At 39.1% G+C, this 26,855-nt stretch overlaps 2 protein-coding genes across 7 annotated transcripts in view; both read left to right on the top strand.

Annotated features, from left to right (window-relative positions):
• Positions 1-16,026, top strand: part of LOC113071685 (hepatocyte cell adhesion molecule-like) — an 89,633-nt gene extending 73,607 nt beyond the window's left edge. The window contains exons 4-6 of one of the 5 annotated variants that reach the window (XM_026244978.1): positions 8,377-8,490; positions 8,590-8,652; positions 15,122-16,022. In XM_026244978.1, the coding sequence (XP_026100763.1) occupies positions 8,377-8,490; positions 8,590-8,648 (173 nt within the window). In that variant the 3' untranslated portion in view covers positions 8,649-8,652; positions 15,122-16,022. Of the gene's footprint in view, positions 1-8,071; positions 8,302-8,376; positions 8,491-8,589; positions 8,653-13,647; positions 13,779-15,121 lie in introns of those variants that run through there. The other 4 variants (XM_026244979.1, XR_003280207.1, XM_026244984.1 and 1 more) reach the window with 4 other exon arrangements.
• A 2,089-nt stretch (positions 16,027-18,115) lies between these two features.
• Positions 18,116-20,060, top strand: LOC113071687 (hepatocyte cell adhesion molecule-like). Of its 2 annotated transcripts, XM_026244987.1 has the most exons (5): positions 18,117-18,353; positions 18,652-18,978; positions 19,343-19,636; positions 19,712-19,822; positions 19,928-20,060. In XM_026244987.1, the coding sequence occupies exons 1-4, from the start codon at positions 18,293-18,295 to the stop codon at positions 19,819-19,821; spliced, it is 792 nt and encodes a 263-aa protein (XP_026100772.1). In that variant the 5' UTR covers positions 18,117-18,292; the 3' UTR covers position 19,822; positions 19,928-20,060. The 2 variants fall into 2 exon arrangements, with proteins under 2 accessions (XP_026100773.1, XP_026100772.1); XM_026244988.1 differs by lacking the exon at positions 19,712-19,822 and having other exon boundaries at positions 18,116-18,353.
• The last annotated feature ends 6,795 nt before the right edge of the window (positions 20,061-26,855 follow it).

The raw sequence follows: 26,855 nt of genomic DNA, 5'->3' as shown, positions 1-26,855 counted from the left end.
TTGCTCCACCCATGAACTCAGCAGCTGATTTGACCAGAGGAGGAAACAAGTCATTCCTTCCAAGTCACAAACTAGTCTCAACTCAAATCCCAAGTCCTCAAAGAGTTAAAGTCAATGAGATAATTAAGAGACTAATTAAATGATGATTGTGCATTGGTGATGAACGCCTGCTGTTATTGTGCGTTACAGAGGATCAGATGCTGATGTTTTATTGGTTAAAATTATGCCACCATCATGGAGATCAGTGTTTGCTTCAGTTGGGCTCTTGACCTTTGGTTTCTTATGTTAGATATTTCTCTGTAAAAGTACATGTGCTGTTATAAAACAGTGCGATCAGTGCTGTGCAGAAAACCGTTACTAGCTGGTTTTACATGATGAAGTAATTATTAGGCATCAGGCTGTTTATTTCCAAAACAATTTTATGTATTTATTATTAACAAATGTTCAGTTTTTAAATAACCTACCTTGTGGAACCGTTGGTTTAATCACTATAATGAATACATTTCCTAATGTATGTAATAAATATACATTTTTCGAAATCTTTTCCTAATAAGACGCACAGACATCATGACCCAGCATATGAATCTCAACAATGGTGACAATCAACAAAACGCTTCAAGCTGAAGTGCATGCTGGGTAACACCATAGTAAAAACTCTGATTATGCACTGTTGAGGATCATATGATAAGTGCTCATGTCTAAAATCCCGAGCCTGTACAATTTCCCCCCCCAATATTTAAGCATTACAATAATATTTGTTTAATAGGACTTTTTTTGTAGTTCAGTAATTGCTGAACATAATTTAACAAACCAAAGAGAGACACCTTCATGAAGTTAATTAAAATGTTTTAGATGAAAAAAGGGCAATTTAATTTTCTACTTCAAGCTTTTAATTCAGCAATGTGTTAATGTTTACTACGTAACACAACCGCAAGCGTTTAAAAGCAAATTACTTTGAATTATTAAAAGGGTCAAGAGCCCAATTAAAGCAAACACTGATCTCCATGATGGTGGCATAATTTTAACCAATAAAACATCAGCATCTGATCCTCTGTAACGCACAATAACAGCAGGCGTTCATCACCAATGCACAATCATCATTTAATTAGTCTCTTAATTATCTCATTGACTTTAACTCTTTGAGGACTTGGGATTTGAGTTGAGACTAGTTTGTGACTTGGAAGGAATGACTTGTTTCCTCCTCTGGTGAAATCAGCTGCTGAGTTCATGGGTGGAGCAAAAATGTGGCAGGACTTTTACTTTCTGACCCCTGGACTCTCCACCTCTGGTCAAAACATTATTGTTTTTTAAAGAGCCGTTTGTGAGCCAAAAGAGCCGGCTCTTTTCAGTGAGCTGAGTCAAACGAGCCGGCTCACGAAAAAGAGCCGAAATGCCCATCAATACTTGCGTGTGTGTGCTGATGTGCGTGTGTGCGAAGCGCATGTAAGACAGAGAGCATCCTGATTGGCCTGTTTCTGCAAATCAACCAATCAATTGTCAGTTTATCTCTTCTCCCGAACAAATTTAATCAGTTATGTCTATCTAGAAACAGGAGCACCATGGCAGAGGGAAAGTGCCACAAAAAAATAAATAAAAAAAATAAATAAAAGTATAAGACACATTTTACGGCAGACTACACGAAGTGTACCCCTGTCTTATAGATGTAAAACATAATGACAGTCTTGCTCAAGCATTGCCCATGGCAGGTTAAATGATTGCAAAAGGCATGTTGAGGTGAGTTGACAAGTTTCATTTCATCTGCATATTATTCAGGCTAGTTGCCAAGGCTACATGAAAACAACAAACTCCTTAGACCTGTTTAAAGTTGCAATGGAAAATTAATAAAAGCAGTTTTCATAAATTGTATAATCAGGTTATATAAATAGTAAAAGTAATCTACATATTTAAACATAATTACCGAATAATTACATAGGCCTATAGCTTATAGATATACAATTTTATGCTATATATTTTAGGGACCACAACATGTTAGGGAGGCTAAGAGCAGGGAAGTGTTCCCATTCAGATAGGCAAAGTCTCACTGAGAAGGTGACTACAGCTAAGATGTATTTCCTCCCTGAAATGACTTTTTGCAGGTTGGGATGTCTGACAATACATCATATTCCTCTCACCGGTGAGAAAACTTATTTAGCGGAAACCTTGGATTGATTCCTTTGATGTCTACACTCTATTAAAAACTTATTTTAGACATGAAGTTCTGAAAAATAGTTTGTTTATGATTTAACAAATACACATTTTAGCATTAGACTAATCAGAAACATCTGCAAAGTTTTAATTAGTTTACATGGTTATCAAAACTAAAAATAAACTTCAGGGAACATTCTCTTATAAAATGAAACGTAAAAATCACTTCCAGGGATAGTTCTGGGAATGTTCTTTTTAGGATATTAAAGGGGTCATATTACGTTGCTTAAAAAAAAAAAAAAACTTTATTTTCCATATAATGTACATTATAGTTTCTCCTCGGTGCCCCTTCTTTCTTTTTGGTTCTGTAAAAACAAGGTGTGCTCTGATTGGCCAGCTATGTTGTGATTCGATTTGGTGAACTTGTTTGACCGGTTCACTAAAAAGATCTGGTTAAACTAAAATATTTGTTCATGATCCAGACATCACAAGACAAAACAAAACCAATAAAACACATTACAAATTATTTAAATATTAAAAAATGTAACGTTACTTGCAGGCTGTGAGTCAGAAGCACCAGACTGCCCCACTTTATAGAAACAGCCTTTGTGCACAGAAGGATTTTTGGCTACATGTTTTTTTTTTTTTTTTTCTTGTTTATATAGTAACAAAAAAGATTGTGGCAAAGCAACTAAACAACATTAATGAGGAAAACAGTGTGTCAATGTAAAATGACAAATAAAGGCAGTTTAACGTTGAATTCAGTGATGGTTCAGGAAACAGTCCTCATGCTCAATAAATAAAGCTTGAACTGTTCTGGAGCAGTGTTGTAAATACAACTTCACCAGTGATTTCTAGTCCTGTCTTCTTTTGGAAGACCAAACAAAGTTTTGCTTTCCCAAGGAAACACACAGTGTCTCCACGACATGGTGAGAATAAAAGTTACGCATTCTTTCTTTGCGTTTACATTTGGGCGGTGTTATGCAAATCTTCCCACATTGTGACGTAGGCGTGGAGCGTGTAAGAATGAGCTGTTTTAGGGAGGCGTGGTTGACTCTTAACTTTTATAAAGAATATCACTTTGGTTTTGAGACTTTAGTCTTTGCAATTTGAAGAAAAAGGAATGGAATTTAAATCGCATCATATGACCCCTTTAAGTAAAGGTCGGTGGAAAACATTTGGCACTCTGAAGGTTACAGTATGACGCCTGTTCACTGTAAGTTTAATTTCAAATAATATGAGCCCTTTTGTATCACATTGACTGATTATTCACTGACAGCTGATAAACAATCATTGTCAAAACACTTGAGTTACTCACCACTGACAGTAACAGTGAATCTCTTGTATAAAGTCTGTTTGTTGCTGCTGATCTTCGCTATATAAAGTCCAGAGTCTGTGGTTCTGGTGTTTGTGATGGTCAGAGATCCAGTCTGATCCAGCTTCAGTCTGTCTCTGAATCTCTCATCAGTTTCATCATATAATGGTGAGCTCTTGGCCTCTATATCAGCTTTAGCTATGAGTTTTCCTTCATCTCCAAACCTCCACACTATCAGCTCATCTCCAGTTAGTTGATGAACATCAGTCTGAAGAATGACAGAATCTCCCTCCATCACTGACACACTCTTCATTTCAGCTTCAGCTCCAGCAAAAACAGATGGAGACTCTACACAAGTCACAGACAGAAAATAAATATACTGAACACTGTTACTGGCACGAGAATATGAAGTTTTACAGTTGATTAGTTCATCTTATGTTTATATGGCTTATGGTTTTGGTGGTTTTGCTTTCACATTTAAATAAATAGTGTCTCTGTCACGTGACAACAATAATTGTCCAACAGTAAACAGACAATTAATCAATTTTGTAACTTTGCAGGTTTAGACATGCACAAACAGATACATTATAATAAAAATAAAAATGAATGCTTTAAAAAGCATATCTTTAATAAAACAATCTAAATATTAAAAAAAATACATATTCTCACCATAGATGGTAACATTGAATTTCCTAAATGAGATCCCAGTGCTGTGGCTGATCTCCGCTTTATAAAGTCCAGAGTGTTCAGTTCTCATGTTTTTGATGCTTAGAGATCCAGTCTGATCCAGCTGCAGTCTGCCTCTAAATCTATCAGTGTGACTGGGATATGAGATATCTTTTCCATCGATTTGAGCAATGACAGGATCTCCAAACCTCCAGTCTATCAGATTAAATTTCTTTATTTGAGTGAGATCAGGGTTCAGAGTGACAGAATCTCCCTCCATCACTGACACTGACTTCACTTCATCTTCATCAGCACCAAACACACCTGAAGAACAAACAGAAACAGTTTGACAGAGAAAACAGAGATTAAACTCATACATGACCCTGGACCACAAAAATTATGAATCATAAGGGTTCATTGTTTTTAACCTTAACAAAAAAAAATCTGGATTCTGAGGGTGGAAAAAAAAACCCTGCAACTTATGCAGGATGTGTCACACTGGCAATTCTTTATTTTAAACCTCACTTACACTGCAGATACAATAATATAAATGTCTCACATCACTACATACTGGTAAACTAGATGTTAACACTGATAATGTTGAAAACACAGCAACATGTTCGGTTCGGTTGGACTTGTGGCCTAATGGTTAAAGAGTTGGACTTGTAACCCAAAAGCCACAGATTCGAGTCTCAGTACTGACAGGGACTGAAGGGAGGGGAGTAAATGTACAGCACTCTCTTCCACCTTCAGTACCATGACTGAGTTGAGACCCTTGAGCAAAGCCCCTTTCACACTGCACGTCGGACCCGGCATATTGCCGGAACATTGCCGGGTCGCCTTCTGTGTAAGCAACCACGTCCCGGGTTTGATTCCCACATTGAACCCGGGTCGGGGACCTAGTAACATTGCCGGGTTCAATCCGGGACGAGCGCTGTGTGAACAAAAGCCAGATCTAATCTCGTGTCGAAGTGATGACGCACGTTATCACACAACTCTTTTACCAGCTGTTTTGAAGGAAGATCAACGTTCGCGCCGAAAAATATGTGCAAACTGAAATGAAGCAGAGATCCGCGCTGACGCAGAGATCGTTTGCTTGCTTCAGTGAAAGTATAACGTGCCTAATGTTTTCGACTCGTACATTACACGTCACGCGCTGATGTCAGGTGTCGTTACGGGATCTTCAAGGGTTGTGTGTGAAAGCACGCACATTTACCGGGTCATCACTGGCAGTGTGAAAGTGCAAAATCTAGCGACCCGGGAACAATTGCCGGAACACTTTACGCATGTATTTGCCGGAATGGCAGTGTGAAAGGGGCTCAAGTCACCTGATCCCCAACTGCTTCCTGGGCACTGGAGCAAAAATGGCTCCATGATGTGTGAGATGATATAGAAATAAAAAAATATATATCTCTTTCGATGTTTGGCCGAATAAGCGAAAAGTCCAAATAATATGTACCGAACAGAGGCACGTACTAATGCAGCAAACATGTCGGCACTGAAAGTATTTAAAACTATCAGAGAAAAATACAGAAATCATTACAAGCGTGAAGCATGACAGCGAGAAACTGTTTAGTGCTGCATCACATCTCCGATGAGAAGAGGTGGCTGATGCTGGTGGTTAGGTTACTGTATGATGTTTAGAAATCGGGAAATTACCTCAAACAATTAGGAAATTGCAGAATGTTATTTTTTCTAATGCACACATGAATTAAATGTATTCTGACAGCGCTGCACTTTATTTAAACTTCTTATTCATTTTCATTTGTTTCAGTATGATCGCATAAGTAACCACAGGAAACACAATTCATTCATTCTCTATTTATTGTTAGGTTTGCATAAGTTTACATTTACCTTCACAATACATTGTGACTGATTTGAAGTGCACACAAATTAGTTATGTTGTATCTGTTATTTATATTTGTTTCTAATTTGAGTTTAAGTTTACCGGTGATAAACTGCAGCCGCATCCTGGTGTGACGAAAAACAAGAGTCCGGCAGGAACACCATATTTAAGCTTATTGGTTCCGTCTGGACGTACCATTCACTGGGAGTTTCCGGGGGGGAGGAAGGAACGTTGATGTGTTTATTAATTGATTTATTTAGTTGTACATTTATGATATTTGATTACATTTTACTTTCCTTATCTTTATTTACAATGTATCTCTGTTTGATTTGATTTATGTAAGGTTATATGTTGTATGTAAAGTTAAATTGTTTCCCCTCTTAATTTGTAATGGGCCCATCCCTTCCTTTATAAACTGTTGCTTTGTTCATTTGAGCAGGTCAGTTTTAGTTTGTTTGTTTGGTTTTTGTCCAATTGTTTTGATCTCGGTTTCTGTTTGTTTATTTTTGTTGTAAGTGTTCAAATAAAGACCCATTTGTTGCGCAACGCTTGTGTTCCTTGTTCTTGGCTTCTCGGTCCCTCACAATATATAAGGCCCTGGTAAGAAGGTCTTGATATTAATGTATTTGAGGAACATGAAGAGTGACAGGATCACCCTCCGTCACTGACACACTCTTCAATTTAGTTTCAGCCCCAGCAATAACAGATGGAGACTCTACAAGAAACAGATTCACAGATAGAGATTAAACTAGAAACACTGTTACTGGCGCTATATGAAGTTTTACAGTCAGTTACATATTATGGTTACTACACAAAACATTTAAGAGTCATATATTAAGCTGTTTATGGTATTAATCTTTTTAAGTACTATTTACAATTGTCTTATATATATATATATATATATATGTGTGTGTGTGTGTGTGTGTGTGTGTGTGTGTGTGTGTGTGCATTTGTTGATTCAGTTTTCTCCCTGTACAAGTTAAAGAGGGGCAAATGTACAAGTGCACAATAAAGTTAATGAACATCACAGACCAATGATAAGATTGATGACAGGAAGCAGAAACATTCTCTGACGCGCTCACACACTCAAGGATACAAACAAACTGATGGACTTATATTGTCAAACATTATTTTGTCCGTTTTGATGAAAACAGACTTCAGAAAGAAGCATTAACATTAAGTGATTACACGTGTTGATTGAGCTGGAGCTAAACAAAGCTGCTGTCTGTCTTCACTGTAGATGAAAGTTTGCCAAAACAAGGCATATGTAGATTAATAAAAGTATTCTGTTATTTTAATGAGTCGTTTTATTTCATGTAACAGCACAGGAACATTTCACTATGAATCCCTGCACTAATCTGTGTTCAACAGATAGAATTACTATTTGTAATTCTATACAATAATTGATCCTGCTTTGAATAATTGTAATATTAATAACAGAAGGCCAGACTGAATTTTGCATTTTTCATGCATTTTTTGTAGCATACGTATAGCTGATGTCTCACGAATGAAACTTAAAGTATAACATAAATCCACTTACCTCCCAGAAGTAACAGAGACAACAATAATATCCTCGGCATGTTTTGTAGAGTTGTGAATGTAATACAGATGATCGATGGAGATTATTTAATATTGTTCTGTTCCGCTGTCAAATTGCGTTCTTACTTCCTGCATCGATCCAAACCGAACATCAAATGAAAGAAAAACAAAAACAAAAAACAAACAAACAAAAAACAGTAGCTAGGCCTAAACTGAATCACGGTGTTCGTGATGTGACGTTCTCTCCACTTCCAGCAGAGACACCCCACTCAACATCTTCAGTCTCACTGTCTACGGTGAGTAGAGAATTACTTACCAGGATTTTTATACACATCTTTGGACAATAATCTCTTTTAGAATTGATGATATAATCATTTTATAGTTTTTTTTTCTCATAACTTACTCAACTTATGTTCTCTGCAACTTTATTTACATTTGAAATATCAAATGGCAATTATCACATCATATTATTTTACTGAGTTGTATTTATCCTCTTTAGCTCATCTGCCTGTTCCTGTCATCACCAGAGACTGTTCATCATCATCATCATCATCATCATCATCATCTTCATCATCATGTTCATTCCTGTGTTCAGTGGTGAATGTGAGTGATGTGTCTCTCTCCTGGTTCAAAGGAAACAGTTTATTGTCCAGCATCAGTGTGTCTGATCTCAGCAGAAGTCTTTCTTTACATCTGGAGTGTCTGGATGATTTCTACAGCTGTGTGGTGAACAATCCCATCAGAAACCACACCACACATCTCAACACTGAACTCTGTCAGACATGTTCAGGTATGCCTGTGATAATATTTAGTGTTTATGAACAAATTCACACACACTAACAACACTCTCCTTCACATCTTCCAGATGGTTCTGTATCTCCGACAGTGTTGATCTCTGTTGCTGCTGGTTTTCTGTTGATTGTAGCTGCAGTCGGGATCTTCTTCATCTGGAGGAAACACAGAAAAACAGACCAAGAAGGCAAGTATTGCCTATTTTAACTTACTGTATGTGTGTAAATAATGTAAAACAATAGTTTACAATAATAGTAACAATTGTTTCTGTTATATTTTGTTACAGTTCAGACCCGTGACAGAGAGATCACTTCTGCTGATCCAACATTTTACAAAAAGACATAAATCAGTAAGAGAATATATTTCTGTCTATGATGTTTCTGTATTATTTTAGCAGTGAGTCAATGTAACAAAGTTCGTGGGGTGGAAGGAAGAGGACAAAGGGGTCGGCGGGACTGCTGACAGGTTTATTTAAACAAAAAGAACTAAAAAGATTGCAAACACCTAAACGGTGACTTTTATTCTGCCACTTCAACACGGCTTCCGTTTTACTCTTTCCGGTTTCGGTTTCAGTTTCCGGCTCGAGTCAGCAGTCCGTCTCTCTCTCGCTTGCTTCTGTCTCTCCTGGCGTTTTATACTCTCTCCACACCAATTACTAGAACAAGAAACAGGTGATGATAATTTTTGCCCAAACCACTCACTTACCGCTCGTCTCCTGATTCTCTCTCCCGCTGCAGACGTCGCTAAACCACGCCCCCCCTGCCACATACCCCCACTGCCCGACTCAGGCCGGGGAGCCATCCGGCCTGCAGCCCCCCCCCCATTTCTGGAGAGGGAGTCGGCCACCGCCATCTGAACACCCGGCCTGTGGATCACCTTGAACTTAAAAGGCTGAAAAGCTAGATACCAACGAGTGATCCGCGCGTTGGTATCCTTCATGCGGTGGAGCCACTGCAGCGGAGCGTGGTCCGAACAGAGGGTGAACTCCCGTCCCAGGAGATAATAGCGGAGGGTGAGGACGGCCCATCTGATGGCAAGGCACTCTTTCTCGATGGTGCTGTACTTAGCCTCTCTCTTCGAGAGCTTCCGGCTAATGTACAGCACCGGCCGTTCCTCCCCCTCTATCTCCTGGGACAGGACTGCCCCCAGCCCCCTGTCCGATGCGTCTGTCTGCAACAGAAAAGGGAGAGAAAAATCAGGAGAGTGTAACAACGGCCCGCCACACAGAGCAGCCTTGACCTGAGTAAAGGCCTGCTGACACGGCTCCGTCCACTGGACCGTATTTGGCACCTCCTTTTTAGTAAGGTCAGTCAAAGGGCTGGTGAGGTCCGAATAATTAGGAATAAACCGTCTATAATATCCCGCCAGCCCCAAGAACTGCCTTACCTCCTTTTTGGTCTTGGGACGTGGACAGGTCACAATAGCGGCTGTCTTATCAATTTGGGGACGCACCTGCCCATGCCCCAAGTGGAAGCCCAGATACCTTACTTCCACACGCCCAATCGCACACTTCTTTGGGTTGGCCGTGAGCCCCGCTCCCCTCAGCGACCGCAGGACAGCCCTCAGATGCTGCATATGCCGCTGCCAATCATTACTAAATATAACTATATCATCTAGGTAGGCAGCCGCATACGCAGCATGGGGCCGCAGAATCCTATCCATGAGGCGCTGAAAGGTAGCTGGGGCCCCGAACAAGCCAAACGGAAGGGTAACAAATTGGTGTAATCCAAACGGCGTTGTGAAAGCTGTCTTTTCTCTGGACAATGGAGACAAGGGGATCTGCCAATAGCCCTTTGTTAAGTCCAATGTTGAATAAAAATGAGCCGTGCCTAGCCGATCAAGCAACTCGTCAACCCGCGGCATTGGATACGCGTCGAATTTCGACACAGCATTCACCTTGCGGTAATCTACACAGAATCGGACTGAGCCGTCCGTTTTCGGAACTAAAACTATCGGGCTCGCCCAGTTACTATTAGATTCTTCTATTACCCCCATGTCAAGCATAGCGCCTAATTCAGCCTGAACCACTTTTCTCTTGTGCTCAGGTAAACGATACGGCCGGCTGCGAACTACCACGCCCGGCTCGGTCTCGATATGGTGCTGAATCAGGTTAGTACGGCCCGGTAGGGGCGAGAAGACGTCGGCGAACTCCGCCTGCAATTTTGTTAGATCAGTGAGTTGGGACGGCGAGAGGTGATCTCCACCTGGAGCCAGGGCGAAGGATTGTGGTTTGATATTCGCCTCTGGCCCGAGATCATCCTCTCCGCCAATCACCGTTGCCAACATCACTGATTCCACCTCATTCCATTTTTTTAGGAGATTGAGGTGGTAGATCTGACGGGAACCGTTCCTATCGGACCGTATTACCTCATAATCGAGATCCCCGACCTGTCGTGCAACCTCAAACGGTCCCTGCCACTTAGCCATTAATTTGGAGCTCGACGTTGGGAGTAATACAAGTACTTTCTCTCCCGGTGCAAATTTGCGTAACCTAGTTCCCCTGTTATAAAGCTGGCTCTGGCGGTCCTGGGCTTGTAACAAATTCTCCATTGATAGCCGCCCCAATGTGTGGAGTTTTGTTCTCAAGTCCAGCACATACTGAATTTCGTTTTTGCCCTGAGATGGTCCCTCCTCCCAAGTTTCTCTCAGTACGTCGAGCACCCCCTGGGGCTGGCGTCCATACAGAAGCTCGAAGGGGGAAAACCCCGTGGAGGCTTGCGGGACCTCTCGCACAGCGAATAACAAGGGCTCTAGCCACCTATCCCAATTTTTGGCATCTTCGTGAACAAACTTACGGATCATGGATTTAAGTGTGCGATTAAATCGTTCGACCAGGCCGTCGGTTTGTGGGTGATAGACGCTAGTTCGAATCGATTTAATGCCCAACAATCCGTACAGTTCGCGTAACGTACGTGACATAAACGCCGTGCCCTGATCGGTGAGGATTTCTTTTGGAACCCCCACCCGGGAGATAAGACGAAACAGGGCGTCCGCAACACTTTTAGCGGAAATGTTGCGGAGGGCCACCGCTTCAGGATATCGCGTTGCATAATCAACTATGACTAATGCAAAGCGATGTCCTCCTGCCGATCGCTCTAATGGCCCGATGAGGTCCATACCAATTCTTTCGAAGGGGACCTGCATTAAGGGAAGAGGGCGCAAAGGCGCTTTTGGGGCGGCCGGTGGGTTTACCAACTGACATTCCGGACAAGACGCGCACCACCTGCGCACGTTGTCATGAATGCCCGGCCAAAAGAAACGGGCCATGAGGCGATTTAGTGTTGTGGCCTGTCCCAAATGGCCCGCCATAGGATTAGAATGAGCCGCCTGGAAAAGCATTTCCCTGCGGCCCTTTGGAATTAACAACTGGGTTGTATTCAATTTTGTCCGAGCGTCTTGGGTCACTCTATACAACCGGTCTTTTAAAATGGCAAAATACGGATAGGAGAGCGGGAAGGCAGGTTGGAGAGACTGGCCATCGATGGCGCGGACCTGTTGAAACGCATGTTTCAGTGTCTCATCCTGAGACTGCTCCAGAGGAAAGTCATCACGCTCCGAGAGAATTAGTCTCCCGATTTCGCTCGGTTCCCCGCAAGCAGACCCCAGCGGCCCTGACTCAGTTTCTCCCACCTGTACCCTCGCGGTCTCCTTCCGTGCCTTATTTCCCCAAGAGGCATCCGCACATAACGACCCCAATAACACCGTAAATGCGGGCCAATTCGTTCCCAAGATTATTGGATGCCGGAGGTGGGGACTAACCGCCACCTCTACACTATGCTTTTGTCCCCGGAATTGAATGCTAATTGGGACAACCGGATACTCCACCACCTCCCCGTGTACGCACCGCACCTTAACCATGCGGCTTGTATCCAATGCCCCCGGTTGAATCAGGCTTTGATGGATTGAGGTTTGGTTACACCCTGAATCCACCAAGGCCGGATATGTACCCCCCTTGATACTCACTGGTATTTGGTACTCGCCAGCCTGACCGGGGGTGACCTGTGGGACGTCCGGGACCCGGATCAACGTCCCCACCTCCATCATTGGACACCTGTCCACGAAATGCTCCGGGTCCCCGCAACGCCAACAGGCCAGCCCAGACCTACCCGCCGCCCCAGTGGCAGGGAGTGGATTGGAGAATTGGCGCAGAGAGAGCGGAGAAACGGAAGCACTGTCCCCTCCGGCAGCCACAAACCCCGCCCCCCTGGGCGGGGCCCTGGGACTCACGAAATGGCCTTGGGGCGGTGGCACTGGACCCACTCGGCCGTCTTTTTGGGAAGCCGAGCGATGAACTGCTCCAGCACCACCAGGTCGACGACATGCTCCACGTCGCTTCCCTCGGCTAGTAGCCACTTGCGGCAGGAGTCCCGGAGCTGCTGGGCCATCGCGAAGGGTCGACCGGCTTCGCCCAAGTCCAGGGACCGGAACCGCTGGCGGTGTTGTTCGGGCGACCGGCCGACCCGCTGGATGACGCCCTCTTTAGGTCATCGAAGACCAGGAGGTTCGCCACCGGAAGTTGTTGGGCGGCCACCTGGGCTTCTCCGGAGAGCAGGGGAATGAGGCGCACCGGCCACTGCTCTCGGGGCCACCCGCAGGCCTCCGCCGACTTCTCAAAAAGCTCCAGGAAGGCCTCCGGATCGTCCTGGGGCCCCATCTTGTGCAGCGGTAGATGCATGGGCGCCGCGGGCGGCCCGGCGGCCTCGGCACGAACCTCCCGGTCGATCCAGCTCCGGAACCTCTCGCGGTCCTCCTGCTGGGCCTGGACAATGGCCTGGAAACGCCTCTCCTGATCCGTCCTCAGGTCCAGCAGGGCCTGGTGTTGTTCGCGGTGAAGGCCCGCGAGGGAGGCGATGATATCCGCAAGCGGCGTGGCGGCCGGACTTTGCATGGCGGCGGTGACGGTCCTACTTCCTCCCGGGTTTCGGCACCAGTGTAACAAAGTTCGTGGGGTGGAAGGAAGAGGACAAAGGGGTCGGCGGGACTGCTGACAGGTTTATTTAAACAAAAAGAACTAAAAAGATTGCAAACACCTAAACGGTGACTTTTATTCTGCCACTTCAACACGGCTTCCGTTTTACTCTTTCCGGTTTCGGTTTCGGTTTCCGGCTCGAGTCAGCAGTCCGTCTCTCTCTCGCTTGCTTCTGTCTCTCCTGGCGTTTTATACTCTCTCCACGCCAATTACTAGAACAAGAAACAGGTGATGATAATTTTTGCCCAAACCACTCACTTACGCTCGTCTCCTGATTCTCTCTCCCGCTGCAGACGTCGTTAAACCACGCCCCCCCTGCCACAGTCAAATTTAAGTGTGTGTTTAATGATCTACTCTGCTACATTTATATTGTAGGGTCACACAAGTCCATCAGAGGCTTTACAATATTGTCACATCACAAACTCTAACGTCATCCAAGACTCATCTATTCTCTCCAAAATGGGAAATTATATTATAGGCAAATTTTAACTTAATTAAAATACTTAATCCAATTAAGAAAGAGAGAAATCTTGAAATATTCCCTCCATATATAACACAATCTCATGCCATTTCATAAGTAAATTATGTTCTGGTGAATTGTTTGGTAATTTGTATATATTTGTGAAATCTTATTTATCTGCTTACACCCCGTAATGAGAACTTTTACACATGGACCTTCATGCTCACATTTCTTTAATAATGGATGTTTTTGTATGATTCACCATATAAATTCATATGAAATCTCCACGTCGTATCTTATACATTTTCCTGTGAGATCAGATCGTCTGTTCTCCAGAATACTTAAAACCTGGTTTGAAGAAAATAGCAGTTGTCTGCTGATACAAGTTACTGTATGTTAAAAAAGGTCTGTTTGTAGATCAGCAAATATAAGGAAAAATGCTTTCTATTTAAACATGCTTCTTTTAGCCCATTTAAAACTATATATATATATATATATATATATATATATATATAAAAAAAATCTCAAAAAAATGTACTTTCACCTTTGCCAATTTTACTTAATCCGTTCATGTTATGATTACTTAAAAAAAATTATTTAACAATGTGAACTTGATGTAATCTAGTTCATTCAACAAAAAAGTGTGTATTGTCAACTTTACTTAAAAATTATTTGTTCAGCCAACATAACATTGTTGCGTAAAAGTAACAGATTAATGAAACGAACACAGACTTGCATCTCATTGGCTGAGTATTTCTGCAGTGTATTATGGGTAATTGTTATTCTGTCATCCTTTTGCAGAAGTGTACCACCATTTCATAGGTAGATGATTAATACACTTTATGGCAATGAAGTTGTTCTAATAAGTTTTAGAATAAAACAAACAAACAGTTATCAATATTGCTTTGTGTTTCAGATATGTTTGTGATATAATTGGTAAACAGAAATTATAGAAAGGTCAGAATGAAGAGTAAATTAGTTGGGCTGACACTATTAAATTAAGCTTTGCCCAACCATAGTAAATAAGTTGAATCAACCTTAATAAATTAAGTTGACCCAACGTAAGTACATTAAATTGGAGTAACGTAATTGCATAATGCTGAAATAAAGCAAATTAATCATGTGGAAATCCTTTCCATGATTTTTTTATGTTCGTTCAAAGAGTTATTTTTTTGAGTGATATATATATATATATATATATATATATATATATATATATATATATATATATATATATATATTTATATATATATATATATATATATATATATATATATATATATATATATATATATATATATATTGGAGTATTCTTGCCATGAAGAGGACCTAGATAAGTTGATAAATAAGTTGATAAATAAGTCAGTGGATGTTTGTGTTTTCTTTCAGAGAGCTACAGAGCAGGATAATGTGGTGTACGCAGGAGTCTCAAGACGTTGATCAACTCTTGATCAAAATGTGATTCTGTTTTTGATTACTAACTTTATCCCAAACACAGAGACAGGAGACAGAATCCCTTGTTCTTTGTGAATAGAGATAAATGGCCATTAAATGTCATTTTGTCATAGTTACACATATATTTGAAAAAAGAAAGTTTACTGTTATTATTTCATGCTCTCTGCCATAATATTTCTGTGAGTTTGCCTGTCTGTGCTCTCTCTTTCTCTCCCCTCGTCCTTTCCCTTCCTCTCTTCTGTGCTCTCTCTCTCTCTCTCTACTCTTACCTCTCTCTATCTCAATGTCTACACACATCCGCACTCTTGTATATTTCCTCATGAGTTCAGATGTTCAGAACAGGACTGGGGCTATAGGCCCGAAGGTTATTGAGTTTGGTCTTTGCCAGATGTGCTCCTAATATGGTCAGAACTTCCTGTCCATGTTCCCATTTTATATAACATACAGATGTAATATGTATCCTACGGGATCTAGAAAAGAAAACCCCCTTGTTTGCTTGACATTCCTATTTGATGTAGTGTATGATTCTTATTGGATAAACCCCTACACCACCCCTGACAGTGTATCTGTATATTCTACTGATGTAATAATAAACTTTGAAGAAGTATGTGAACAGACAATTGGCTTCATGTTCATAATTCTTTCCATGGGCCCATGCACGGACTGAGAATAGTCGGATGGCATGGAACGATAAAAAAATGAAATATATATTTAACAATTGCAAAAGGGGATTTTCACAGTGATGTCATAGAACTTTTATTTTTAAGAATGTGTGACAGGGCTGGCCTGGATTTTAAATTCAGCCCTGGAAAAATCACACCCATTGTCTAAGATTCCCCTATGAATGTTTTTCTGGGGTTAGGGTCCTTAAAATAGGACAGAAACAAATAAAGAAAAATATATTATTGAAAATACTGCATTTCTTCACATAGAAATGCACATTTGACAGTGAAACAGATTTTGAGCTGTAGAATGCAGTAAAGTAAATTAAATCTTGATGCATGTTTGTATTTGTAAATTGTTGTTTTTGTTAATGAAGAGACAACAATAATTTCCAAATGAACAATAAACTAAATTAAACTCCTTAATAACAATATAATTTTAAAGTTATTTTCTAATTAATTTAAGACACTGATGTTAATATTTCATCTTTAACATTTTGCTTTAACAATTCAAATGTATTAGAACTAAACAGAAGAAAACATTTAACTTAATTCATGAAATCCAGGCTTTAAAGCTCCTTTAAAAGGTTTTTGAACAGTAAGATTTTTTTTTTTTTAATCATTTTCTTCTGCTCACCAAGCCTGCATTTATTTAATCCAAAGTTATGTCTGTGATCAAAGCTGAATCGTCAGCATCATTACAGCAGTCTTCAGTGTCACATGATGATTTGCTGCCCGAGAAACATTTATTATCATTATTATTATTATTATTATCATCAATATTTAAAACAGTTCATTTTCTTAGGAATTTTTGACAAATAGAAAGATTTAAAGATCAGCATTTATCTGAAATAAAAATCTTTTGTAACATTATACACCATTCAAAAGACATTTATAATGTTAAAAAAAGATTTCTATTTCAGATGCATGCTGTTCTTCTGAACCTTGTATTTATCAACGAAACCTAAACATTCGACTATTTTCTTAATAATAATAATAATAGTAATACAGTAATACTACTAATAATAAATGTTCAAAAACTTTTGACTGGTAGTGTATAATTTAAAATGTAATTTAAAAAAAAAAACGTATTTATTTTTTTAAATAAGTATCATTTAAAAATTAAATTGCTATAGTGAAAAGTTGCCATAGTTCTTGCCTAGAATCCAGAATTTAACTATTCTATTCGTAAGATCATGATAGTCAGGTAAAATCATGATAGCCAGGTAAAAAGATACTTGATTCCTACAGCTGTGTGATCAACAATCCCATCAGAAACCAGACCACACATCTGGACCTCAGTCAAATCACATGTGCAGGTATCTCAGTGGTCCTCTATATTTATCTTCTTTCCACAATCTAGACAAATCAAGTTTCTGTTTTGTAACGTTGCTCATTTCTTCTCTCATAAGACTGTCGCTGTTGTGGTTCTACTGAAGCTGTGATCTGATTGGCTGGCTCTGCTCTGGTGGGCGTGGCTGCTGTTGCTGGTTTATGACATCAGATCCAGAAGTCTTCAACAGAAAAAAGAGCAGACATCGCCATCAGACAACGATTGATCAGATTTGCAGGAAGCCAGAGATGTTTTTGAACCACTGTCCTCTGATTTTGAACCTATTCATGTCTTCATCCCTGGATAATATGTCTGATAGCAAGTCTGTCATTTAAAAGTCACATTTCTACTAATAGTATCTCCAAGTGACCATTTACCTTTACGATCTGTACTAAAGTCACTGCACTAAAATTACTGTTGAGAATTACTTATTAATACAGTTTTCCAAATAATGAAGATTTGTAATACTAGCACCGTGGATAATTTTGAAATTATCATGTGAACAGGTCTTAAAGGGGTCATATAATGCTGCTAAACAGAACATTGTATTAGGTGTAATGAAATGTGTTTAAGGTAAATATATATATATATATATATATATATATATATATATATATATATATATATATATATATATATAGACACACACACACACACACACACACACGCACACACGCATACACACACACACACACACACACACACACACACACACACACGCACACACACACACACACACATATATATATATATATATATATATATATATATATATATATATATATATATATATATATATATATATATACTAACCACCAGATGGCGCTGTTTGCTGCACTCTCGAAGCTGGGAATCTTATTCCAGGATGACAGGAACAGTCAGAGGAAAGCCTCGGTGCTTCATTTGCCCATCCCTGCTCCACCACTGCATGAGACCAAACGCAGAAACTGTGATTCACGCTCACGTGCTGTGTTGTTGTGCTGTGTTTGTCTAAACCACTCTAGACCTAGTTAACAGACGATCAGAGCACATCTGCTCTTCTGACGCTTGCACTCAACGTTTAATTAGCAAACGTTTTAAACTGTTGTTGTTGGAAACTGTTCAGCTGAAATGCCTCTTACAATATTTGAGGTGTTTCTTTTCTTCTGTTTGTGCTCTTGGAGTCCGGCTGGTAAGGATTTTTATGACTTTAGTTCTTCTGTATCTGTGTCATTTGTCTATCCACACATTCTGTTCTTTATTATTTCCATTATTCATTAAAATGTTTGTATCAGACTAAAATAAGCTTATTAAATATCTTTGTTAATTACGTTTGTTTGGTCATTTTTCTCTTTTTATGAATTCAAAAGGATTCATTTGTTACACATTATCGCACTAAAGAACTGTTTTGCGATGACAATTTCTACATGATCTAAAATGACTAAAACTGCAAAAGTCTTTCAGAGAAACTGTTTGTGTTTGTTCTTCAGGTGTGTTTGGTGATGAAGTGAAGTCAGTGTCAGTGACGGAGGGAGATTCTGTCTCTCTACACACAGATTATACTGATACACTGAGAAAAGGTTCAATTGAGTGGAAATTTGGACCTAAAGACATTCTCATCGCTCAAATCAACAGAAAGGACAATGTCTCAACAATATTTAATGACAGTGCTGGTGGGAGATTCAGAGACAGACTGAAGCTGGATCAGACTGGATCTCTGATCATCACAAACACCAGAACCACAGACTCTGGACTTTATAAAGTATTCAGCAGCAGAAGAGAGACACCGCTCGACATCTTCAATCTCACTGTCTACGGTGAGTAGAGAAACAATTGCCCTGATTGATTGTGAGTGTTTCTTCAGCAGTTAATTTTGGCTGAAAAAAAGCATCTTAGATATTTTAAGTAACAGTGCTGACTCATTTTTGTCTAATTAAAGCTACACACTTTCACACTTCCTGCATGATTTGACGATTACAGTTTAACTGCAGATGAAGCATTATAAAATATTCTGTGAAATTTAGCTCGATTTCTGCTTGTTTTATTTACACAACACTTTTCATTGCATCTCAGTCTCTTTACTGACAATATTGTCCATGTGTGATGAAACAGACCGACATCACAATGACATTTCACTCATCACATTAAATACTGACAAATATTCTCTAATATCTTTTCCAGCCCCTCTCTCCACTCCTAACATCATCAGAGACTCTTTATCTGTTCAGAACTCATCATCTTCATCAGGACCAGCATCCAGCTGTGTGTTTCTGTGTTCAGTGGTGAATGTGGATCATGTGACTCTCTCCTGGTACAAAGGAAACAGTTTATTGTCCAGCATCAGTGTGTCTGATCTCAGCAGAAGTCTTTCTTTACATCTGGAGTGTCTGGATGATTTCTACAGCTGTGTGGTGAACAATCCCATCAGAAACCAGACCACACATCTCAACACTCAACTCTGTCAGACATGTTCAGGTATGTCTGTGATAATATTTAGTGTTTATGAACACATTCACTCACAATAACAACACTCTCCTTCACATCCTCCAGACTCTGTATCTCTGATAGTGTGGATCTCTGCTGCTGGTGGTTTTCTGTTGATTGTAACTACAGTCGGGATCTTCTGCATCTGCAGGAAATACAGAAGAACAGACAAATAATGTGAGTATTGCCTACTTTTACCTCCTGCATGTGTGTATAAGAATATAAAACAATACTCAGATATCAGTTCATTGTGAATGTTGTTTCTGTCATATTTTCTTACAGTTCAGACCCATGACAGTGAGATCACTTACGCTGAATATACTGCACTTTCTTCACATAGTAATGTACATTTAACAGTAAAACAGATGTTTGAGCTTTAGGATGAAGTAAAGTTGATTAAATCTTGATGCATGTTTGTATTTGTCAGTTGTTGTTTGATTTTGTATCTGTGACAAATCTTCATCAACAACATTTAAGATACAATATAATTGTTTTTAGTTCATTTCTCATTTATGTCAGACACTGATATTAATCTTTCATCACTAACATTTTACTTTAACAATTCAAATTTATCAGAACTAAACATATTTAAAGAGAAAAAACATTTTACTCAATTCACAAGATCCAGGCTTTAAAGCTCCTTTGACAAATGATCATTTTAAAATTATTTTTAAAAACTCTGCCAGTAATGTTTTTGAACAGGAAGATTTTTTATGTTTTGAAATAATTTTCTTCTGCTCACCAAGCCATTAAAAATTTTGCTTTTAAAGTTTCTGAGAGTTTATGAACATTAATCTGATAATAAAAACAAGGTCAAAAGGTCAAAATTATAACATTATGCATTATAAATTATAATAAAAGGCTTTCGAGCAGTGTTGTTGTCTTATTTTTGTTTGTGTTAATATCAATATTTTTCTCAGTAGTGTGTCTCTGCCACAGTCAGATACAGATGAATCTGCTGGAGCGCCACCAACTGGATAAAGTCTTATTTCACTAACAGCTCCTCAGCCACATATTACATTTTATAAAGTAGAAATTCTTAAAAAGCTGATATGCATCTGTATTTCATAAATATGCATATATATTCTTTAACCTGTTTAGGTACATTGTTAAATAAATATGCTTTTAATATATTCTAAATATATTCTTCAGGCCTCTTTCCTGACCTTAAAAAAAAAAAAAAATTATACATACATATATATATATATATATATATATATATATATATATATATATATATATATATATATCCAGGGGCGCTGCTAAGGATTTTGGGCCACATGAAAAGAATCTTGACAGGGCCCCCAACACAGCTTCAACACTGATACTGAAATTTCAAAATAAAACTCTTCAATTTAAAAAAACAGGAACTAAAATCTGTGGTGAAAAAAAAAATCTCAGCAAGAAAACACCATCATAAAACAAAATGGCCATATAAAATTTCTAATAATTTAAGCAGAACTTGCATAATATACTATATCAAAGAATGGCCAACATATAACATAGATGAGTCTGAGTTACTCTTTCCACATCATTTCTAATCTCTTGTACTTGCTCAACATTTCTAAACAAAAGTCCAATGTCTGACCTTTTCAGCTGCAAAATCATTAATCAAATCTTTGAAGTCGAGCTCCAACTCGCTCTCAATGGAAAGCATAGCAAGACTGCAAAGCCTTTCTTGAGACATTGTAGACCTCAAGTAGCTTTTTATCAGTTTTAATTTGCTGAATGCCCTCTCCCCACCAGTAACAGTCACTGGCAGCGTGCTAAATAAACGCAAAACAATGCACATTTCTCCAAAGATGCTTTGAAGCTGCAGCTTACAAATAGAAATTAGGAGTTCAAAAAGTGACAGGTTGGGGGGTGGGGGAGTTGGAAGCATATACATGGTTTAGGTGTCTTACTTGATTTTCAAAATCAGGAGTTAGATCACTGGAATACTTAGTGATCAGTGGTTGGCACACAGAAGAGATTTTGTCCTCACTAATCTGCCCAACTTTCAGAACCGCATAAAACTCAATCACAATATCAGCAATTCTCTGGAACCTAGTGTCTAAGTCACTGATGCTACTATCCATAGCAGTGTAAAACACAGTATTCCGAAACTGTTTCTGAGTCTTCCTGAGGTGTCTCCTCTTCACAGGTTCCATCATGGAATCTCTTTCTTTTCTTCTTGCACTTAACTGAAGAGTAACATGAGCTTCTAGCTATCAACTTTGCCTCAGCTAGGAGAGACCCCCATGCATCTCTCAGAGACTGCATCTCTTCTGTCAAGACTCTGATATTGGCTGCCTCTATGTCAAGTGAGATTTTCCCTCACTGGAGAATAACATTCCTGTCATCAATGCTTTGCAGAACTTTCAGCCAAAAGGTGAGAAGAAGAATAGCATCAAATGACATGAAGTATTTTCTGAGACCATTAGCATCTGATCTTGCTTCATTGGTGAGACTGCAAGTCATTAGTATGCTATCAAGTGCATTGATGACAGAAGGTGCTTTGCCACAGGTTTAACAGCCTCAATCCTTGCACTCCAGCGGGTATCAGATGCAATGAGGAACCTGTTTGCTCTTTGTAGATTGCCCAGCGCTCTGGGCTGCTACTTACAAATGTGTACAGGCCATTTATGCAGCCAAAAAAGGTGGATACATCTGGACTTGATTGTGCAGCATGTACGCCGACAAGATTTAATGTATGAGAGGCACAAGGTAGCTATAAGTAGCTTGTTTTTCCTCAGTATTTCAGCTTGGACTCCCTTTACCTTCCCTGACATATTTGCACCATTGTCATATCCCTGTCCTCTGCAATCACTGATGTCAATGCTCACAGAGAACAGACTCAATCATCTTTGCTATCTCACTCCCTGTCTGAATTCAAGGAACCTCTCAGTGATCTCCCACTTGTCTTTTTCTTTGTCATATTTGACATACCGTAGTACCACCATGTTTTACTCTGTATGGGAAATGTCTGGTGTGGCATCGGCGATGACTGCATCATAGATGGCATCCACCCTTTCCTGTAGAATTCTTTTCAGAACTCGTCTGCCACATAAGTTGATGAACTCATTTTGACTTTCAGAGCTAAGATAATGTGTTAGCCTGGTTTGTTTTCCTTCTCTTTTTGTTTTTGTTTGTTGTCCCTGGTTTTTTGAAAGTGCTCTTTCAGCAGAGGATCATAATGTGACAAAAGCTCCAGTGTGCCTAGGAAATTACCATTATGAACGTCATCTAAGTTGCTTGTTTTGCCTCTAAAAGGCAGGTTTCTTGAGGCCAGGTGTAGGATAACATCTAACAGGCTCTCCAGGATGGCCCTATTTTTCTCAATTTCTGTTTGGAACTCCCTGTTTAACAGAGAGTCTATACCTTTGTCATGTAAAACAGATCTTTGCAGATTTTTCCATCTTAAGTAGCAATCTCTGTGTGCATCACTCCTCTCATGGATTGGGAGTTTATTGTACATGTTCAGTTGATTTCATCTAAGTCTGTGTCTGAAGTCAGTTGTAGTAGTTCTTGTGTTTCTCTTTTCTTCAGTGATTCTGTTTGTTAGCAGCAGCTGTTCATCACTAATTCTCAATCAGCACTTAGTTAATCACTTAATTACTTGAATGCAAATTTTTAAAACTTAAAGGGTTTAAATCAAGGCAATCTGTTTACTCAAACGGTTTGAGTTAAGTTAACTTGTCGGGTTTTACAGTGTAGTGATAGTTTATCTTACGAGGCATAGTTTATCTTAATATTTAGTTTATCCTATTTTATCCTACAACAAGAACAGAAGGGATTTTGAAAATGAGATAAACGGGTCCAAAACAGACCCGGGCCATTTGAGACGTAGTAGCCCAGAGTGCAGTCGGGACGATGGGGCGGGGCGACACCTCGGCGGTTATTGGTTTATGATTAAGACGAGCTTATTGGTGTACAGATGAGTGACGATTTTACAGCTTATTGGTATAGAGAATTACGACGCTGTTAGCAGGATTGGAATGGAGCATCACAGTCCCGCCCACAGCCCGAGAGAGCTCTGGTGCCGGAAGTAAATTTCCCATTCATTTCTCCCATTGACTTTCGGAAAAATCCATATCTAAAGAGTTTTAGAGCATGTGTGAGGATAACCAGCTACGGCTGAACTCATAAGCATATAACATATCATTTCGAGTGAAAAAATTAAGAGAAAATCCAAAAAAAGTCAAAAGGTACAAGACTGTGTACATATTTTCATTTCGAGCACAGGAACTACTCATCCCATAAACCACCGCGCCCCATTGAATTCGACTGAAGCCACAACTGCGAACGGGGCAACGAGCCTTTTGAGCGACTTCCAAATCTTGATGACGGAAACCTGTCGTCATGCACGTGTTTGCCATAGCTTTTTTATTAAAACATTATACACTGAAAAGTTTAACTTTAAATGACATCAATTAATACATCAAAACCAGTTGATCTCAGTTCATTCTCTATTTCCCTTCAATTAACTTAACACACAAATGTGTTTCAGTCCTTGGAACAAAATCCTGTGTAAACAAAAGCCCAGAAGATCACCACGCCGGTCTCTTCTCTGTACCCGTGTGGGTTTGACTTGAAAAGGGCTCTGCACTGCAAGCGTTCCCTGATGCTGTACATCCGTCTGAACTCGTTCCGGTCAGGAGACAGGAGGACAATTCTTCCAGTTGGCCACAACTTATAGTGTAAAGACATGAAAGATAATAAGAATCATAATAAAAGTTTAACAGCCTTGTACTACAAAATTCAATTGGAGAATAAGCATTAAACGGGGAAATCTTACTGTCTAGCCAGGCAAACTGTGCCGCTTTCCGAAAAACTTCTGCAAACCAGAGAAATTGTCAAATATAAAGAGTCACCCGCTGACAAAATAACTTCCCTGAGGATTTCCAGGGGAAGCTGTTGAATCAAAAACATACATAGGTTTATTTATACATGTATATAAAAGTTATTAAACATTATATAAACACTGAATACAGACAACCTTGCTTTAAACAAACTCTCATTAAAAACTCTATAGATTGTTGTCACAACTGCATACTCATTCTTTTATAATAACACTAATAAAATGTTAATATATACAGTACTGTGCAGAAGTATTAGGCATGTTAGTATTTTCACATTGAAAAAAATTGTTTTAAGCCAATTATTTATATCTTTTGCTGTTGTGTGTCAGTAGGATATATTAGTTTACATTTCCACACATTCATTTTGCCATTAATTGTAATAATCCAGTGAGATATTTGTATATATATCTGTATGCATGATCCACATGAAGATCTTTTACATTGAATATAAATATTTCTGTCTTATATGGTGAACAAAATCCACATTAGATCGCAAACAGAAGTTATTTAAAAAACTCGCTGCTGTCTGAAAATGAATTAAGCTGAAATGTTTTTAAATGTCTTTGATGCTGATGTTAACTGATAGCTATATATGAAATAATTCACGGTGCTGACCAATATAGTACTTGTACATAATCCCAATTTCATATCTGAACAACTATGTAGCTGTAATAACTAAAATACCTCTGCATGTACACACATGTAATTATTAGTTCTTAATGAATGTATGTGCACAAATAACCTGCTTTGCTGGACTCTGCCTGAAGACATGGTGAATGGTGAAGTTCTCCTCAGTGGTTGAGCTCTAAAAGAACAAATGTCAAGAGGTAGGTATATTGCTAGATATAGTACAGAGTAATGTTTCATGTAGCAACATTCAAACAGCTACATACATTTGCGGAGTGAAGCTGTCCAGGAGAACAGAACACCACCACCTCCTGATCATGTCATCCTGAAAAATAATAATAATAATAATATACACACAATAATCATGCATGTCTGTTCAAATAACTTGACAAATGTAATGGAATACCTCTGTAAAATCAAACCTAAGAACTAAAGCCATGTACAGAGTGTACTGTTACCAGAGTTGGGACTTTCAAGTCACAAGCAAGTCTTCAAGTCATATTCAAGTCCTCAAAGGGTTAAAGTTAATGAGATAATTAAGTGACTAATTAAATGATGATTGTGCATTAGTGATGAACACCTGCTGTTCTTGAGAATTACAGAGGATCAGATGTTGATGTTTTATTGGTTAAAGTGATGCAACCATAATGGAGATCAGTGTTTGCTTTAGTGGGGCTCTTGACCCTTGACCGTCATGTTAGATCTCTTTATGTAGCATTGCATGAGGTGCTGTAAAGCAGAGAGAAGAAATTAATCTGTATGTGATAGGTGGTCAGATTACAATCAAATTAACATTAGCTCTATTTAAGTTTAGCATAATCAACCCAGTAAAACTACACTATGGAAAAAAATAAAGTAAGTGAATTTTAAATCTACTAAGTGCACACAAAATTTGAAAAGCTATACTCTGTAGACACACACAGACATCAAGAACGAGACCGGGGTAGCTGCAGCCTGGAGCAATGGGCGCACCGAAAGGTAGGGGCGTAGCAAAAGGTTTCTCATTGGTGGAAGGAGTTTTACTGCTGGCCAATCAGCAGCTAAATATACATTTACGTAATTTCCTTAGACAAGGCCCAATAGTATGTTCCTGCACAACCGGAGGCTGCAGATTCAGGACCGCAGATCTGGGCCGCAGTTCTAGGACCCTAGTTTTTCCTGACAGCGCCACCTACCGTACTGGCCAATATAGCGATGGCTGCAGTTTCAGGAACGCAGTTCTAGTATCCTGTTGGTTTAGTTTGCAGTCACGTTACTTTGTATATAGCATCAATATATTAATCTCAGTAGCATGTTTTTAAATGTGATTTTTGATTCAAAATGCAGCAGAGTTAAATTACTAAGTGTGCTTTGAGTCACAATTTTAAATTTAAACATGAATTTACACAAAATATAAATGAAATATCAATTTTGTAAAATTGATGTATATCAATGTTAAAACAATTGTAAAAAATGAAGAACCTTAAAAGTCTTGAATTGTCTCTTGAATTATACAGTATATTGATTCACTTCCTTAAGGTGAATTAGCTCATTATCAGGTAAGTTAAAGTTGGAATCAGCATATGGAGTCACTAAATTACTTCCAATATTTTAAAAGTTGTTGAGAGGCAAGACAAGACACAAGAATGATTCAATGATTCAAGAATGTTTATTTATATACATATATACATATTATATTATATATATATATATATATATATATATATATATATATATTATAGTTCAGACCAAAAGTTTGGACA

This window comes from Carassius auratus, unplaced genomic scaffold (genome assembly GCF_003368295.1).
Source record: "Carassius auratus strain Wakin unplaced genomic scaffold, ASM336829v1 scaf_tig00007853, whole genome shotgun sequence".
Lineage (NCBI taxonomy): Eukaryota > Metazoa > Chordata > Actinopteri > Cypriniformes > Cyprinidae > Carassius > Carassius auratus.
The sequence above is the reverse complement of the archived record's forward strand: the minus strand, read 5'-3'. Positions and strand labels throughout refer to the sequence as shown.